This window comes from Mytilus californianus, unplaced genomic scaffold (assembly GCF_021869535.1).
Source record: "Mytilus californianus isolate M0D057914Y unplaced genomic scaffold, xbMytCali1.0.p SCAF_6, whole genome shotgun sequence".
In the NCBI taxonomy this organism is placed as follows: Eukaryota; Metazoa; Mollusca; class Bivalvia; order Mytilida; family Mytilidae; genus Mytilus; species Mytilus californianus.
Window position 1 is genome coordinate 2,478,288 of NW_026262712.1, and position 20,265 is coordinate 2,498,552.

The following is a 20,265-nucleotide window of genomic DNA, read 5'->3' on the forward strand; positions in this document are numbered from 1 at the left end:
ACCGCATATATTTCACTTGTCAATATTGGGAGTATGAAACAATAGTATATGGGACCCCTACACATCTACGAACATCAACAAGCTTGAAAGGATACAGCGACAAGCTGCAAGATATATAACGAGGAGGCTACAAATCCAGAGAAGATGGTTGCGTATCAAACACGCTCTTCAAAGACAAACAGACAAAACACTTAAGCCATAAGCGAATATTTCCGTACGAGGTGGTTGAGGGGCTGGTTCTTGCTATGTGAAAAAACAGATCAAAAACTACACAAAGTGTTTTGAGATTTTAACGATCAATCCCACATTCCAACTCATTTTTCGTAAAAACGGTAATCGATTGATACCTCCTTGAAGACACTTTAGTGCGCACACTGAACGTTGACAGCTTCAGATACTGCTCTCGTCACCGTCAATAACTTCTTAGCTTCTTGACCAGAAAAGTTTAGTAGGCATGTACAAATGAATGTTAATATATATATATAACATTAAACACGTCTAAATTGAAAACAACGTCCAAACCTATGATTGCGTTGGATAAAAACCTCAATTTTATACGTGTGCATGTAAAACATATTTTGTTATAGAGGGGTCTAAATACAGCACAAACAACATTATATAAAATTATATATATATGTCCCCCCTTCCCCTTGAGACCTCTGTCAGAATTAAAATAGTCCGATAATAGCATTTTAGGATTAATAGAAACCGTTTATTACCTGGATTTTCACGTACTGGTGTAGCCTTTTATATCCGACTATATTGATTGGGTTTTTCTCATTGTTGCCTATAATTGCTTACATCAACTGTATTTGAACTTTGTTGGATAATTGTCTCATTGACAATCATACTGTTTATTACCACATCTTATATCTATTTACCGGAATAATTCAGTCGCAATGTTCCGCTAATCTACGACTACTTCATTAACCTCGCAAGTAGGAGAGATCGATTAATTACGTGAAGGGAATGAACTATTTGGGTTGTATTTTTCATATGGTTTCCGTTCTCGAACGATACGCCACCTTTTGTCTTCAGAAAACAAAACAAAAAACGGGTTTCTGTATACATGCCATATAAAAATGTTATTATTCTATTTGTGTTCTTTGAGATGCATTTGCTGTACATAATTGATTTAAATTACTTGGGTATATATTCCATATGGAGGTGCTCCTACTTACAGAAGGCTGATTCACCGAAGAAGAAACCGAGTGCCATCTGTCATCATAATGATCGTTAGCATAATACAACAATGACAATTTACAAATCGACATTTAACGAAACGACAAGTTACAAAACATCAATATACAAATTGAAATTTTGCGAATCGACATTTAACGAATCGACAAGTTACAAAACATCAATATACAAATTGACAATTTACAAATCGACATTTAACGAATCGATAAGTTACAAAACATAAATATACAAATTGATAATTTACCAATAAACAATTTAGAAATCACACAGTTACAAGTTACAAATTGACAAGTTAAGTAGTAAGAATTTTGACCCCGTTGGCTTTCCATATGTTCTGTCTAAGACAGGTGTATATGTGACAACGTCTGACAAAATGGGCCCAGATGCCGTAAAACATAATTTGGCTATGACGTTCCAAAGACAGGTGTATATAAATGTGCTCAGTTCAGTATGTTGACATTCAAACATTAAACAAAATTCAAACTTTATCTGTATTTAGTCATACCTGTCATTTGACCTGTATCCTGCGGGTGTGACCCAAGATTTTTACAACTCTGAGGGGTCACCCCGGATACCCGCTGGGTCGTTAAATAACCCGGGAATTCCGAAAATGATCCGTTTTTACCCGGATTCTTAATCCTTCAGATTGATTTCATAAGTGATTTTCCTTTGAAATACCGTCAAATTCGTAATTCTTCCTGGACAAGAAGTTCAACTAGCTGTGTAAACTCAAATTAAGTGACCCATTTCAGTGCATGGCTTCACTTGACAGCTTCGGTGTCAAACACACTGTTAATTAACACCAATTACCTTAGTTTTAAGTCATAAACAATTTGTGTATTTCAAAGTTTTTTAACAAAAAATTTCAGTAACTTCCCCTTTTTTGTCAATTTATGTTAATTTTTGAAAAAAGATTAAATCTAAAACAAATTGAATGCAAATACATATTCGAATATTACTTTTCATTATTTTTCTACCTTAGTACAATTAGAAAATAAATAGTTGAAAATCATTTTTTTCATCACTACTTTTAAGTGTTTAGCTTATTTTATTATATTCTAACATCAATTTTTTTTGAGTAATGACCGTGAAAGGGCTGTATAGCCAGTCAAGGTCGTTAAAAACTTCCATATATATTTGAGTAAATGTTTAAAGCTGTACAGATAGAAGCACACTGAGTGACATATGACTGGTCAATTGATTATAATAAAAAAATGGTTATGGTTTGGATTGTATTGTTTAAGTATTTTATGTAACATTAATCCATCAAAATCATAAGTGCAATTCAACAATAATAGCTTTAAATTATTTTCAGTTAATACTTAATTATTGGAACATGTTTAGAAACTGTTTGTTTTGAAATATAATAACAAATATATAAAAAAAATATCCCCTAAATACTTAAATTCAGCTGGAAAAAGGTTTGTACGCGTAATGACCTGAGATTTTATTCTTCAATGCAGGTCATTTTCATAGGTTGACAGGTATGTTTTGTGGTAATAAGCATTGTGTATAAGTTTCATAACATTTGGTTGAGGCAAACTAAAGTTAAAGAACGGAAACCAACTTTGAGACGTACAGACGGACGGACAAGATAAAACTTAATGCCCCCGCCGTAGCATACACTGTGTATGCTTATGATAGTTAGAAGTTAGAAATCATCAGCTTATTTTTTCAGAGAATTAAACACACTTTCAAAATCTAAAGAAATTTAGAGGAAAGCACAACAGAGTTGTCTGGTGTTCAAAACTTTACGCCTGGTATCTTTGATAAATTTTGAATGCAATATTATTGTCTTACCTAACACCAATGCTGCTAGATGCGAGACGTATTAATGTTAATATGGTGGTTGGGGCAAACTATGGTAACAAGGAAATAAATTACGTAAATGTTTAGGTTTGCTAAGATATTTTGAAAGGACAAGTTTCTATAATTTTAAATAATTGCCTTGCTGTTACATAAATAGACTAGATCTGTAAATAACATGTATTTGTATTACCTGCTGGAGTTGGTGTCATGTGCTGCCCTGGAAAACACATCACATCAGGGACCTGTTCATGCAAATCTTTGCTCCCATCGAAGACAACAAGAAATAACGCTCGGAACGTCATGAAGGTCTGGTGTGTTGTTAAATAAACGTATTGTCCACCAAAATCCCAGAAGATAAGACGTCCAACTTTCATCTTATACTTCCCACTTTTGAGGACTTTTTCCATTTTCCTTCTTATTTCTTCTTTGGTCATTCTGGTTTTCATTTTCTCTTTCATCTGTTTTACCATGAGAGGCACATTGGAGGATTTTTGAGGTGGTAGAGATTGTGCTGCTGCCGACTGTTCGGAGGGCAAAGAGGAAAGTGTGGCTTTGGCATAACCAGTTGGGCTTGTATCTGAAGCCTGGTCGAACTTTTTGGTTAATTCACTTTCCTCCTCTTCCAGAGAGGTCATTAACACCTTATTGTACACAACATCCAGGGCATTATAAGCTTCTGAAATTATATTTTATTAGTTTACCAGATCTTGATATTGATAAACAATAAAAACAGAGCATGTGAAAAACGCAACATATAAGTGAATTAAAGGAGCCTTGACAGTTGTTAAATGATTTGTTGTATTAAATTTGTTCTTTAAGAACCTGTTATTTTTATTTACCTTCAAGGGCACGTGTGTTTACATTCTTTCATCACGGTTTTCCCCTCACACTTGAGCTGTGCAGTGGCCGAAGCTATAACGAGAGGTCTTGCAGTTAAGGTCACTGCATACAGGAAAATGTCGGCGAAGTAGTGTCTGGGAAGCCAATAATTCAATATTTGTACATTTATGAAGATTTGGCTAATATAAAGGATTTTTTTTCGAAAAAAACAGTTCACGTTCACTTCTTTTAGAGTAAAACTTAGCCATTTAAGTATATAAAACATGTTTAACTTTTTTTTAATTTTGAAGTTTCATATGACTTTAAGATTCCTTTTAAAAAGTAAAATAATAATGTTGAGATTTTCATTCACAAATAAGATTCAATATTGAGGTATAATACCACCAAATCATAGTACGTCACATCCGGTTGCATACGAAAAAGGGTCGAAAAAAAATTATTCCCTTGAATTTGACAGTTGTAGGAAATAAATCCTACATTTCATTGCAGTAAAAAATTTCTATGTCATAAACATATATCTTGGGTGTTTCAAAGCACCATTATTTTTTTATTTGGTGTTTCTATAGAAATTTTGGAAAATTGAGGTTACATTGTTACATGAACACTGAAAAAAAAGGGGTGAAAATTTGATTGGTTAACTTCCAGTGATGGTTATTTTCTTATATGCATTGAAATGTTATGTGAAATTTTGTCTATAGTACTGGACAGGATAAAACTTTACTCATGCCAAGTATTTATGTATTTGACACAAAGATAAATTCTGCAAAATTTTTTGAAAAGTGCAAATTTAACATGGATTAATAGAGGAAAATCAATGGTGGTATTACACCTTGAATTAAATTGGTGCCTGAAAAGAAGTAACAAAATATATGGCTTCAATGTGATACTATTTAAAACAATGCTATTAAAGTCTGCTGATAAAACACAGCGGTCCACACAACAGTGTTTTTTGAAATATGGTCAGATGTTTCTACTTATGCCTTTTCTAACCTGGATCAATAAGAATCCAACTTTTTGTCTCAATATCAAGGCCACAGCGACCTTCAACCAAAGAAATTCCATCAGTCGGATGTCGCCCATCTGGTATGACATCCCCAGCTAACAGCTTCACAAGAGTCGATTTCCCTACTGAAAATTGGCCGGTTACCATGCATCTCATATCAAATGATTCATAGCTGCCCTTCCCTAATAAACGATTTAACATAGCAGACTGTTGCCCTTTACCGATGGAATCTGAAAAAAAAAGTTTGAAAGTTTAAATTTCATCATGTTTGTGAAAAAAAAAATGTATGCTTACACATAATTGTAGATAATTTCTCCACTTTTTGTCTCTGACACTGGACACTGTCAAAGATAAATTTTTTTCATCTTGAAAAATGTTTTGTTTCAACAGATCTGTTGGTGAATTGATACTTCAATGTGTTGATGTTTGAGTCTGTTAATGTGTAAATCTGTCAATGTGTCAATATGTCAATGTGTTTATCTGTCAGTGTGTCGATATGTCAATGTGTTAATGTTTGATTTTGTTAACGTGTTGATCTGTCAGTATACCGATATGTCAATGTGTTGATGTTTGAGTCTATTAATGTAACAATATGTCAATGTGTTGATCTGTCAGTGTGTCGACATGTCAATGTGTTGATTTATGAATCTGTTAATGTGTTGATTTGTCAGTGTGTTGATATATGAGTCTGTTAATGTGTTCATCTGTCAGTATGTCAATATTGCAATGTGTTGATGTATCAATTCTGTTAAATTGTTCATCTGTCAGTGTTTCGATATTTCAATGTGTTGATGTATGAGCCTGTTGATGTATTGATCTATCATCGTGATGATGTATGTGTGTTAAAGTGTTGATCTGTCAATGTGTTGATGTTTGAGTCTGGTAATATGTTAATCTGTAAGTGTTTCGATATATGATGATGTCTGAGTCTGGTAATATGTTGATTTGTCAGTGTGTCAATATGTCAATGAGTCGATGAATGAATCTGTCAGTGTGTCAATATGTCAATGTGTCAATGTATGAGTCTGTTAATGTGTTGAAATGTCAGTGTGTTGATATGTCAATGCGTTAATGTTTGAGTTTGTTAATGTGTTGATCTGTCAGTGTATCGATATGTAAATGTGTTGATGTTTGAGTCTGTTAGACATGTCAATGTGTTGATTTATGAATCTGTTACTGTGTTGATATATGAGTCTGTTAATGTGTTCATCTGTCAGTGTGTCGATATGTCAATGTGTTAATGTATGAGTCTGTTAATGTGTTCATCTGTCAGTGTGTCGATATGTCAATGTGTTGATTTGTCAGTGTGTCGATATGTCAATGTGTTGATGTTTGAGTCTGGTAATATGTTAATCTGTAAGTGTTTCGATATATGTTGATGTCTGAGTCTGGTAATATGTCGATTTGTCAGTGTGTCAATATGTCAATGAGTCGATGTATGAATCTGTCAGTGTGTCAATATGTCAATGAGTCGTATATGAATCTGTCAATGTGTTGATTTATGAATCTGTTAATATGTGGATCTGTCAGTGTGTTGATGTATGAGCCTGTTAATGTGTTGATCTGTCAGTGTGTCAATATGTCAATGAGTCGATGTATGAATCTGTCAGTGTCAATATGTCAATGAGTCGATGTATGAATCTGTCAGTATGTTGACATGTCAATGTGTTGATTTATGAATCTGTTAATGTGTTGATATGTCAGTGTGTCGATATATCCATGTGTTGATAAATGCATCTGTTAATGTGTTGATCTGTCAGTGTGTCGATATGTCAATGAGTCGATGTATGAGTCTGTTATTCTTTTAAATTGTTAGTGTGTCGATATGTCAATGTGTTGATGTATGAATCTGTTAATGTGTTGATGTCAGTTTGTCGATATGTCAATGTGCTGATGTATGAATTTGTAAAGGTGTTGATCTGTCAGTGTGTCAATTTGTTTATGTGTCGATGTATGAGTCTGTTATTGTGTTGATCTGTGAATTTGTGGATATGTCAATGTGTCAGTATATGAGTCTGTTAATGTGTTGATCTGTCAATTTGTCGATATGTCAATTTGTAGATCTCTCAATGTGTCGATGTGTAAAAAGCTTTTGAACTGTCAATATTTTAATATGTCAATTTGTTAATTTGTCAACTGGTCAATGTGTCGATATTTCTATGCGTCAATGTTTTAATTTGATACTCTTTTGATACCTCAATTTTGATATGATGATCTGTCAATGTGTCAATATGTCAATTGATTAATATGTTGATTTGTTAATAGGTTAACTGGTTAATGTGTCTATCCGTCTATGTGTCAATGTACTAATATGCCAAAAACTACTTGTTCTGTATAATCCAGTTGAGCGGATGGCTGGATTTCAGCAATTCATTTTCCCCCTAGTCTCGTCAGAGTTGACATAAAAAGACAAACAAAAGTCCATTAAAAACATTTAACATAAAACTGCAGATAGAGCACAAATCTCACCAAATATCAATGAGAACAATTATTCATCCACTAGTGGCGTCCATCAGTTTGTACTTGCAAAGAAACATTTCAATACGTAATTTCGTGATATGCTGTCCATTTATTTAATTCCTTTTATTATTCCACTCTTTGTGAATACTGATAGTTAATTTTAGTGTGACATCCAATTTAGCTGAACTTGTATACATTATAGTTTAGGGCCAGCGAAAGCAGCCTCTTGGTGCGGGATTTTCTCGCTGTGTTATAGACCCATGGGTTGCCTTGAGCTGTTTAATGCTTTTTGGTCTGGTTGATGTCTCTTTGACGCATTCCCCATTTCCACTCACAATTTTAATTAAATATTTAATTGCTTGAGTTATATATAATAACTAAGTTTCAAGTTGATGTGACCACAAAGTACACGTTTTTTTCAAAACGTTAACTTGATACGGAGATAGACACACAAACAAGAAAACATCATGACTCTCTACTATTGTAGGCGGACCAATAAAACATCCATTTTCATTGTTTAGGCAGAACCGTTATATCCCACTGTGGCGATACTCTCAGGAAAGTATAAATATACTTGGGGAAACAAATCTTCGTATCTCTCTAAGGCAAAGAAATGAAAGCATACTGTCCAATATCTTATTGCATTTATCAAAATAATATGACTTATACCTTATTTACGATCAGTGCATGATAATATAAACAATCATATGTTCATCCAAAAACATCAATTCTTGATAGACATTATTCTATAGTTATATATATATTTCGTTAAATTGGATGTGAATAATGTGAAGAAGTAAAGTAAATAATGTTACTGCCACATGCCTTGTGTGAGGAACAAGTAAGAATGATATTGACGCCACATGCCTTGTGTAAGAAACAAGTAAGAATGATATTGACGTCACATACCTTGTGAGAGGAACAAGTAGGAATGATATTGACGTCACATGCCTTGTGAGAGGAACAAGTAAGAATGATATTGACGTCACATGCCTTGTGAAAGGAACAAGTAAGAATGATATTGACGTCACATGCCTTGTGAGAGGAACAAGTAAGAATGATATTGACGTCACATGCCTTATGAGAGGAACAAGTAAGAATGATATTGACGTCACATGCCTTGTGAGAGGAACAAGTAGGAATGATATTGACGTCACATGCCTTGTGAGAGGAACAAGTAAGAATGATATTGATGTAACATGCCTTGTGAGAGGAACAAGTAAGAATGATATTGACGTCATATGCCTTGTGAAAGGAACAAGTAGGAATGATATTGACGTGACATGCCTTGGGCCACAATTAAAAATATTTCAGTTTGCCCAAACCCGACCCATGATGACTGGGTGTGGGTAGGTAGGTAGGCAAATTCTTTTTTTTTATCAGAATTTGCATGAAAATATTAAATAAAAAATAAAGTTTTAAAACAGTTTCTTTTGTGTTTATATGATCAAACTGATGATGGAGTTTTACTTTAAATAACCCTCGATGTTTACACAGGTGAAGTTTCCCATGTTCTATTTTAAACCTCGAGGTCATAAAATGTCAAACAGGTAATTGTAAAAACATGACCATTCTATCCCAAAAGGTGTTAATTATTGATTGGATTTTAAAAACAATAAGTCTAGGTTAGTCTATGGAAAGGTATATACTATGAAATTTAGAGCGAGGGGCTTGCCCCGAGCTCTTAATTTCATAGTATATACCTTTTCATAGACTATCCAATTTAGCACATATTTACAACTCGAGTAATCTTTTAATTGGGTCTATAGATAGTTTATTTTGGCTGACTACTTGTATCACAGGTGTTTGTAAAACGGAGCTCATTAACGAAGTTTTGTAAATCTACTCACTAGTATCATTGTAAAATATGTGATTTCCAAAGGCCCTTCACTCCAGAATGAAAAGATGGTAGCTGCTAGTGTAAGTACATGTATACTGATATAAAGCGGTGTTTTACTATACATGTTCTTCTTACATTGTAAGATGACAAAATAAATTGACCAAAAGCAGGCAATAATTAAATTGCAGTGGAAGCTTTACATGTTTTGAAAACATTTTTTAATTTCACAGTAAAACTAAAGCTATAATAAATTTGAAACATATAGATAGTTTGTCCCCATAGACATAGTCTAGCAGATAGGCATTAAAAAGCAACTACCAATAGATCAGAGATTATAGGTTTTGTGTTTTGTGTTTTTTTTTTTATTATTTCAAAGTAAAAACTAAAAGATTTATCAGAATATGTTTATATATATATATATATATAAGTGGCACATTATCTTCAGACATAATCACAGTTTTTCAATTCATGACATCGTCCTGAACATGCATGAAATATTTGCCACTGGACATTAAGCAAACAATAATAAAAATTATCAATCAATGCATGACGAAATAAATCACCTTCCGTAAGAAAGTTTAAAAAATTATCACCAAGTTGCTTTAATTTTCCTTCACAAGGTTTCATAGTACACACTTTTCGTTGTACTCTAATCAAGGTATAAAGAACCATATGTATTATCCTTTATTTAAATGATAAAATTTGCAGTTGTCAAAAACATTTTTTAGATCCAAAGATTTTAATAGCAGGATATTTAAAAATCAACGTGAAAACTAATTACAAACTATTTAATTTAATTTGGAACACAGCATTTTATTTCAAAATAGCCAGTGGCAATTTTTGTTTTAAATATCTTGATTACGATACAATGAAATCTTACCCTTGTGGTCATTCATGCGTAGTTACTTAGTACACAGGAAAAGTATGTACTATGAAAATTAGAAGGCAAATATAAGCAATTTGATTGGACGAGAAGTTGTAAGTATGTGCTAACGCCTGCTAACTTACTTTGAAAGACCATCCAATGTGTACTCTAGCAATTCGGCTTGGGGTGATTTGAATTTATGTTAAACATTACAGGGCATTTATATATGGTTGAAGAATTTTATTCGTCAATCTTTTATTTTTATTATTTTTGGAAAAGAGCATTCATTTCTAATTATTATATTTTCACACGTTCAACACTAGTGTCCAGCAAATAACCCGTACAGGGCCCCTTTACTGCTTTGCATATAGGAAACTAAGGAGGTTAAAGAAACAGTGTTACATCACTGTGCAAGCGGTAAATACTGCACATCAAAGGCAGTTCATTACACATTTATTGTTAAAAATTATAATAAACTATGTAGTATAGTTGAACAGTTTATTTTAATCAAAGCGTAATGATGTACATTGTACATACGGGTCATAGAAACAAATCTATTTTTAGAACACTTTGTTCTAATTTTGTATCCCAGGTAAAGGAAACGTCGGTACGCAAATAAACTAAAACAAAATGTGTTTATTAACTTTATTAAAAGAATACAAAAAACAATAACATGAATAACACTAGACTTATAACTTTTATTAGAATAAATAAACATTCAACATGCTGTAAGTGGATTATGGCCGTTCATCTTTCTTCAGGGATTTCCTTACTGTCGATGTTATTTGACTCCGTAATTTGGCATACTCCGCTTAATTGCATAATTTTGTCTAACAAATAGGCTATGCAAATAACCGGAATCGACTGCTTTTTTTTCCCCGTCAAACCTTTGTAGAGACGATCAAAAGCCACGAAAAACTGTCTGCCATTTTCACATGTTTTACTTCTTTACGTTCGTTAAATCAGAAGATAAAAACCGAGAACATCGAATATCGACTAACTGCGTCTCTTACACGCTTTCTTTTAATCTTATTCACAGTTACTTTCAAACGCAAAGACGACAAACATTAAGTTTTATACGATGACGGAGCGGACACGAAAAAAATCCGAAAAAAAAAAATTCTTCAAAAAACGGCAAAAAAAGAATTTGAGTCGGCAGGTTTTTTTTGGGTCGGTCGCGTTTGGGAAAACATACAATATTTTTATTTTGGCCTTGTGAGAGGAACAAGTAGGAATGATATTGACGTCACATGCCTTGTGAGAGGAACAAGTAAGAATGATTATCAAAAATATATTCAACAGGTTGAGGAAAGTATAGATTGGATGAGAATGGTTTTAAGGTTAATGTGATCTGTAATCAATCAATCTTCATCAATAACCTACTTCACTTTTCCCATCAATTTGTTGGTTTTTTTTTTCATTTTTTTTCATTATAACATTATAAGCAGATATCAAGGTTTCCATAAATAAGAAACAAGTAATTATAAATCATTTCAGCTGGTATCTGAATAATTAACCTTAGATGATTACCTTCAACTACTGGTGCTGCAGGTTCCTGTAAATGGGTGTCAGGAGTTACTTCTGGGGATGTCTTTGACATGACAGTCTACAAAAGAAAAATATGCTATAAACTATCATGCCCCATGTGAAAACTTGTCAAATACTTTAATACATCTATCTTAAAGGCCCACTTTTGCAAATGAAAATAATGATTTTAAGAAAAATTTCAAATTTGTCCATAATTTGCACATAATGTTTTGAAAATGCATATAAGATCAAGAAATACCCTCGTCAGACACATTATTCTTTATGGAGAAGTTGGGAATACATATTTTCAAGTTGTCGGTTCGACCAGGCTGGTGATACAACCCACACTACCTGGCACTTGAGTTGTGTGACGGTGACTTTGGTCATAAATCTTAATACCCAAATATGGGACAAATAATATTTTACTAATGTTTTGTAATGTTCTGTCCTTTTTCAGGTAATTTATATTCTTATTTATTTGTTTTTATTTTTTTCAGAAGCAGTTATTGCCAAGTTCGAAAACAGTAGTGTTATCAACCATAATCATAATTGAGAAAATGCATCATTTCTTAAAGTATGTTTTTTTCATATTCGTTTTTATTTCTCCCATTGTTTAATTGCAAAAAAAAAGCACAAATTCAGGTTTTAGGCTTCAATCTGGCAATATGTGGCTTTTTCGCCAAAAAAAAAAAATGTTGTAATGGATGCAATTTGGCTACCTTTATTTGGAATGATCAGCTTAGAAAAAAAATGATTTTTGTGATTCACTGTTTTTTGCTCTAAAGGTGTCAGACTACCATTCAAAATCCCTATCTATTCCAACAAATTTTTCAATTTTCACAGCTTTCTAATTTTTTTACCATTAAGTATAACTTCATAGAAAGCATGTATATCCTGAAATGTACATGTATCACCTTTCTACATGCCAATTTTCAATTCACGTTTAAAGTCTTGTAATAAAATACCAACAATCCGAAAGTAAATGCTACTAAAAATAGCCCCTGGTTTTCTGGAAATCTTTAATAAATATAGTATGGAACGCATTAATCCTAAATTTTTAATGCAAACTCATGAACAAGAAGATTTTGTCTCAAAATAGACTAAATATCATGAAATATATTTCTCTTTCACCAAAAGTTTCATTTCTGCAAATTTTTTGGTTAGTTTAAGAAAACAGTGACATCAAAAGAACCATATTTTTTTAGGGAAGGACTAATTTTACATATGTTCTAAATTTGATTGGGTGAAAAGGTGGTCTGACACCTTTACCACATGTTTCCTCGCCACAGTAATTGTTTCATGTGTTTTTCCTTCTATGCCATATAACATGTGAGTAAAATTTCGCGCAAACTGCCTATTCAATAATGATGTAATTTATTTGTTTTTGTATGTAATTAAACAAGAGGCTCTCAAGAGCCTGAATCGCTCACCTGTATTTTTTTGCTTAAATCTTTCATCAATGATTATTTTTGCTTTTCAATATATATTAATGAATGGCTTAAAACTTCCATTGAAATGTTCTTTGCATCTGTCATATTTTCTTCAAAATCAAAGAAATGCATTTTACCCCTATGTTTCATTTTAGCCATAGTCGCTATGTTTCTTGACGTACAAGAAAATAAAATACAAAATTTATACTAGATACTCTGAAACTCATTCAGTCCAAGTTTGGCTGAAATTGATTCAGTATTTTCAAAGGAGAAGATTTTTAAAGTAAGCAAACTAAATGAACAAATTGTGAAAAATTGATTTTAAAAGGCAATAACTCCTTAACCCTTTCCCTTTCAGGCATTTTACACCTTTACTTATCGAAAATACACTATCAAAGTTCAATTGAATACTGCATTCGCACCAATGGTCATGCACATGCCATGTTGGGCTCATATAAAAAGATAATTGATCAAATATTTCAGAAAATTACGTTTAAAGATAATTCTTCCTTTTTTGGTCACGTGGGATGTTTCGAAATGTCACGTGACTTTTGGAGAAAATGTGAAAAAATACGAAATCCTTGGGACAAAAGTCGTGTAGAGACATATTGTTGCGCTAATAGGGTAAGGTTTTGGTGGAAACACAATGCCCCAAGTCTGTTAAAGACATACAAGTTATAATATTGGTATTAAAAGAGGAAATGCGTGCTATATGCCTTGAAATCTCGATGTCCGTAACATTCAAAATAACTGATTTCAGACGCTCTTTTCGTCCAATTTCAAACTCGGACACTAGTTTTTTGTCTAAATCGATTTCAGTCAAGCAGTAACCTAAATTTTGTTTTTCTAAGGGAAAATTCATTGAATTACTAATGATAACTTGATGTGGCGTACCCTGGACCGAACCCGAGGAAGTAAATGGGGGCAAAAGGGGGGGGGGGGGGGGGCAATTTGGCACACACATTCTTTTAAAAACAAACATAAGTATTTCGTTGGTTTTTCTTTTTGAAATTGAAAGTAAAGTTAAGTTAAGTTACATTTAATATAGGAAATAATTTTTCAACCTCCGGCAGTGAGAATAGAACACGCGATCTTTCCGCCTTGGGTTTGTTCAGCATACCCCTGCACCACCGGCATCGTTAGGAATATATTGAAATTTAAGTACTTAAGTCTACTACTCAAGACGTGAAAAAAAAACATATGAAGATCCTCACCCAGCTTGTTTTCTATTAGAAATTATGTGTTCAGATAATATATTTTGATGCCAAATGGCCAAATGCATGGTTTTTGCGCAAATATAGCAGGAATCCAGTTCTTAATCTGTATTGTTTCCATTGACATATACATTTTCCTTCATTTAAACAAAAGTGTTTTCAACTTTATCATACCCAAACACTTACGAAACCATGTTTTGTTACATCTATTTCAACTTTGCTAAACAAATTCAGGACATTTCAGTGATTTTTATCTCTTTTACGATAAAATCTTTAAGAAATGACTACGGATTTTTAGCGCATTTCAAGTTTGCGTTTGCGCTGGTACACTAAAAATTACATTTTTAACTAGTGTACAAGTTAGAACTATTATTTTAATACCATTCTTCAAAAACTCACTGCACAGTTATTGAAAAAAGTCATAATTCCCCCAAAAAGGATAGTTTTCTATGCACTTCTTTTTGAAAATATTCTTTAAGATTCGAAGAAAAAAAAGGTTTTTACAGAATAAATACATGTCAGTAAGAGGCGAATTGACTATGAACTGATAATGATAGAAGTTTGATGCACATTCAATCATATTGCTGGTATCCTGAGGATTGATTTGAGCCCTTACCTATATCTGTACGTCAGCAAATGACGATGGAACAAGACTAAATGCCCAAAAAATATCTTAAAATTTGCTTCACCGGTAAGCTGTACCGGTGTGAAAGGGAAAGGGTTAATTGGCTTAATTGGCTTAACCCTTTCCCTTTCAGGCATTTAAGACCTTTACTTATCGAAAATACACTATCAAAGTTCAATTGAATACTGCATTCGCACCAATGGTCATGCACATGCCCTGTTGGGCTCATATGAAAGATAATTGATCAAATATTTCAGAAAATTACGTTTAAAGATAATTCTTCCTTTTTTGGTCACGTGGGATGTTTCGAAATGTCACGTGACTTTTGGAGAAAATGTGAAAAAATACGAAATCCTTGGGACAAAAGTCGTGTAGAGACATATTGTTGCGCTAATAGGGTAAGGTTTTGGTGGAAACACAATGCCCCAAGTCTGTTAAAGACATACAAGTTATAACATTGGTATTAAAAGAGGAAATGCGTGCTATATGCCTTGAAATCTCGATGTCCGTAACATTCAAAATAACTGATTTCAGACGCTCTTTTCGTCCAATTTCAAACTCGGACACTAGTTTTTTGTCTAAATCGATTTCAGTCAAGCAGTAACCTAAATTTTGTTTTTCTAAGGGAAAATTCATTGAATTACTAATGATAACTTGATGTGGCGTACCCTGGACCGAACCCGAGGAAGTAAATGGGGGCAAAAAGGGGGGGGGGGGGGCAATTTGGCACACACATTCTTTTAAAAACAAACATAAGTATTTCGTTGGTTTTTCTTTTTGAAATTGAAAGTAAAGTTAAGTTAAGTTACATTTAATATAGGAAATAATTTTTCAACCTCCGGCAGTGAGAATCGAACACGCGATCTTTCCGCCTTGGGTTTGTTCAGCATACCCCTGCACCACCGGCATCGTTAGGAATATATTGAAATTTAAGTACTTAAGTCTACTACTCAAGACGTGAAAAAAAAAACATATGAAGATCCTCACCCAGCTTGTTTTCTATTAGAAATTATGTGTTCAGATAATATATTTTGATGCCAAATGGCCAAATGCATGGTTTTTGCGCAAATATAGCAGGAATCCAGTTCTTAATCTGTATTGTTTCCATTGACATATACATTTTCCTTCATTTAAACAAAAGTGTTTTCAACTTTATCATACCCAAACACTTACGAAACCATGTTTTGTTACATCTATTTCAACTTTGCTAAACAAATTCAGGACATTTCAGTGATTTTTATCTCTTTTACGATAAAATCTTTAAGAAATGACTACGGATTTTTAGCGCATTTCAAGTTTGTGTTTGCGCTGGTACACTAAAAATTACATTTTTAACTAGTGTACAAGTTAGAACTATTATTTTAATACCATTCTTCAAAAACTCACTGCACAGTTATTGAAAAAAGTCATAATTCCCCCAAAAAGGATAGTTTTCTATGCACTTCTTTTTGAAAATATTCTTTAAAATTCGAAGAAAAAAAAGGTTTTTACAGAATAAATACATGTCAGTAAGAGGCGAATTGACTATGAACTGATAATGATAGAAGTTTGATGCACATTCAATCATATTGCTGGTATCCTGAGGATTGATTTGAGCCCTTACCCATATCTGTATGTCAGCAAATGACGATGGAACAAGACTAAATACCCAAAAAATATCTTAAAATTTGCTTCACCGGTAAGCTGTACCGGTGTGAAAGGGAAAGGGTTAAGGGGACAATTGACAATTTTGGTCATACGAATTTTAACCCCAACGTTCTATTTTTTAGCCATGGCGGCCATGTTTTTTTACAAAACAGAAAATAAAACACAAACTTTATTCTAGATACCTTTAGAATCATTAAGCTTAAATTTGGTTGGAATTGGTTCAGTAGTTTCAGAGAAGATTTTTTAAAGTTAGAAAACATGATAAACACATTGTGTAAAATTGTCCTTAAAGGGCAATAACTCCTTAAGGGGACAATTGACAATTTTGATCATATGAACTTATTTGTAGATCTTACCTTGCTGAACATTTTTGCTGTTCACAGTTTATCTTTATCATTAATAATATTCAAGATAATAACCAATAAAATGGGTGCAGCTTGATACGACCGAGGAGGTCGAACCCTGAACAGTTGGGGCAAGTATGGACACAACATTCAAGCTTGATACAGCACTGAATTTGGATTGTGATTAAATATTTGACACAGCATAGGTTTCTGACACAGAATGAATGTGGTCTAAGAACTTAAAAGTTTTTAATTTACCTATTCAAACCAAATCATTAATATTTGCTTTTATATATAAATCAGAAATAACCAATTTAAAATTGAAAATTTTAAACAAAAAAAATGAAAAAAAAACCCCGTCAAATTTTTTGAACCCCCTTATGATTTATCACCCCCAAACTCAATCCCAGCCTTCCCTTTGTGGTATGGTACCTTGCAGTACAATTTCAAAGAGAGATCCGTACACTTGAACACAAGTTATTGTCTGGAAACTAGAAAAATGCTTGTTTTTTGGCCCCAAATTCCTAAACGTTTAGGGCAATTACCCCCAAACTCAAAACCAGCTTTCCCTTTGTGATATGGAACCTTGTAGTACAATTTCATAAAGAACCATACACTTACACACAAGTTATTGTCCTGAAACTAGAAAAATGCCCCTTTTTTTTGCCCCTTTTTTGCCCTTAATTCCTAAAATTTTGAGGCAATAACCCACATGATTAATCCCAGCCTTCCCTTTGTGGTATGGTACCATGCAGTACAATTTCAGAGAGATCCATACACTTGAACACAAGTTATTGTCTGGAAACTAGAAAAATGCTTATTTTGGCCCCTTTTTGGCCCCTTATTCCTGAACATTTTGGGCAATTACCCCCAAACTCAATTCCAGCTTTCCCTTTATGATATGGAACCTTGTAGTACAATTTCAGAAAGATCCATACACTTACACACAAGTTATTGTCCTGAAACTAAAAAAATGCTTGTTTATTTTGCCCCTTTTTGGCCCCTAATTCCTAAAATTTTGAGGCAATTACCCACAAAATCAATCCCAGCCTTCCATTTGTGGTATGGTACCTTGCAGTACAATTTCAGAGAGATCCATACACTTGAACACAAGTTATTGTCTGGAAACTAGAAAAATGCTTATTTTGGCCCCTTTTTGGCCCCTTATTCCTAAACGTTTTGGGCAATTACCCCCAAACTCAATTCTAGCTTTCCCTTTGTGATATGGAACCTTGTAGTACAATTTCAGAAAGATCCATACACTTACACACAAGTTATTGTCATGAAACTAGAAAAATGCTTGTTTTTTGCCCCTTTTTTTCCCCTTAATTCCTAAAATTTGGAGGCAATTACCCCCAAAATCAATCCCAGCTTTCCCTTTGTGATATGGAACCTTGTGGTACAATGTCAGAGAGATCGATACACCAACACACAAGTTATGTCTGGAAGTTACAAAAATGCTTATTTTTGGCCCCTTTTTGGCCCCTAATTCCTTAACTGTTGGTTCCATAACCCCCAAAATCAATCCCAACCTTCCTTTTGTGGTATTGAACCTTATGGTAAAATTTCATAGAGATCCATTCACCTAAACTAAAGTTAGAGTGCGAAAACCAATGTGTCTTTGGACGATGACCACGATGACGCCGCCGCCAACGTCATACCAATATACGACATTTTGCAGTCGTATAAAAACTGCAAAATTCCCTTAAAATTACAAATTTAGTGGCAGCAACCCAACAATGGGTTATCAGATTCAACTGAAAATTTCAGGGCTGATAGAACTTCACCTAATGAACACTTTAACCCCCATGTCAGATTTGCTCTAAATGCTTTGGTTTTTGAGATATAAGCCAAAAACTGCAGTTTACCCCTATGTTCTATTTTTAGCCATGGCGGCCATGTTATTTGACGAAACAGTAAATAAAACACAAACCTTATTCTAGATACCCTAAGCATCATTCAGCTGAAGTTTGGTTTGAATTGGTTCAGTAGTTTCAGAGGAGAAGATGTTTGAAATAGTTTACACCAGACGGACGACGACAGACAACGGACGACGACGGACGACAGACGCCAAGTGATGGCAAAAGCTCACAGTTCCTTCGGAACGGTGAGCTAAAAAGGTTGTGCAGGAAAGTAAACGTTACAGAGTTTACTCATTTCATAGAGGTTTTATCTATGTAAATGGTGGCCTTGCCTACCTCCTACATACTGAAAAGTTTAAAATCTATACACAGGTTGACAGCATACTAAACAGTGCATTTATTTTTTATGTATGATTATTACATTCTAACTCAAGCTACAAAGGGAGAGGTGGACGTGGTTCGAAACATTTATCGAGGTGGATACAGAGGAGACCGTCATGGTGGACACTAATATTATACTTTATTGCTTTATTTAATAAAACATTTTATTCACAAGTAATAATCTGAAGCACTTAAGATTGTAACAAGTACATATATATATTTCTAATTTAGTAGTTAGCTAAGTTGATTTATTAAAGGTTGACATTGTATATTAATTTAGCAAAGAGCCACTTGTTATTTTTTTTTTGTTCCTTATTATTTTTCAAGTTTTATCGCATACTCTTTTTATTATGAGTGAAGGGCCTTTTTTTAAGAGCAAAATAGTGTAACTGTAAAATTATTTAATAATATCATAGTGAAACTCAGTTTAACTCTATAGATTTTGATACAATGCCCAGAAGAAATGATTAAAGTATTCATACCTCGACTTTTTGTGCTTGGAATGTTGGAGGGCTTAATTCAAAAACATATAATAAGATTCAAGATCACAACCTTATCAATCAAGTAAACAGTTATGATAGTATACTTTTATGTGAAACTCACATCGGATACAATACATCAATCGATATTGAAGATTTTAAGTGTTTTCCTGTATGAAGACCTCAGTCATAATATCAGAGATATTATTGGGGACTTGGCATACTTATCAATAACAATATTCCAAAAGGGGTGAACATTTTAGAAAACACTTGCAACGACTATCAAATTGGTTCATAATTGATAAAGATTTTTTTAACTTTGCGAAAGATATATACCTCTGTTTAGCTTATATTATACCAAGTACCTCTAGTTATTTACATCAAACTGAAGATGACATATTAGATTTAATTGAAAGAGATATTATTTATAAATACAAAATGAAAGGAAACATTATACTCTGTGGTGATTTAAATGCCAGGTCAGGTGCAGAACCAAATTTTATAGAAAATGATATATATGATAGTCACACAACATTATAAAATACTTATGAATATGACATTGTACAAGATATTAGAAATAGTTATAATAAGAAAATAGATACCAGAGGTAAACAACTAACAAAATTTTGTATTTCAACTAATATGAGAATCTTGAATGGAAGGATGTTTGGTGACTTATTAGGATAATTCACTTGCCATAAGTCAGTTGGATCTATTGTAGTTGATTATGTAATAGTAT

At 33.3% G+C, this 20,265-nt stretch overlaps 1 protein-coding gene across 1 annotated transcript in view; it reads right to left on the reverse strand.

Annotated features, from left to right (window-relative positions):
- LOC127705481 (uncharacterized) overlaps positions 1–20,265 on the reverse strand; it is a 166,390-nt gene that overhangs the window by 6,316 nt on the left and 139,809 nt on the right. Inside the window, exons 8-10 of the mRNA XM_052209797.1 lie at positions 11,548–11,623; positions 4,840–5,082; positions 3,200–3,685 (exon numbers count right to left, since the gene is read on the reverse strand). Coding sequence (XP_052065757.1) covers positions 3,200–3,685; positions 4,840–5,082; positions 11,548–11,623 — 805 coding nt within the window. The remainder of the gene's footprint in view (positions 1–3,199; positions 3,686–4,839; positions 5,083–11,547; positions 11,624–20,265) is intronic.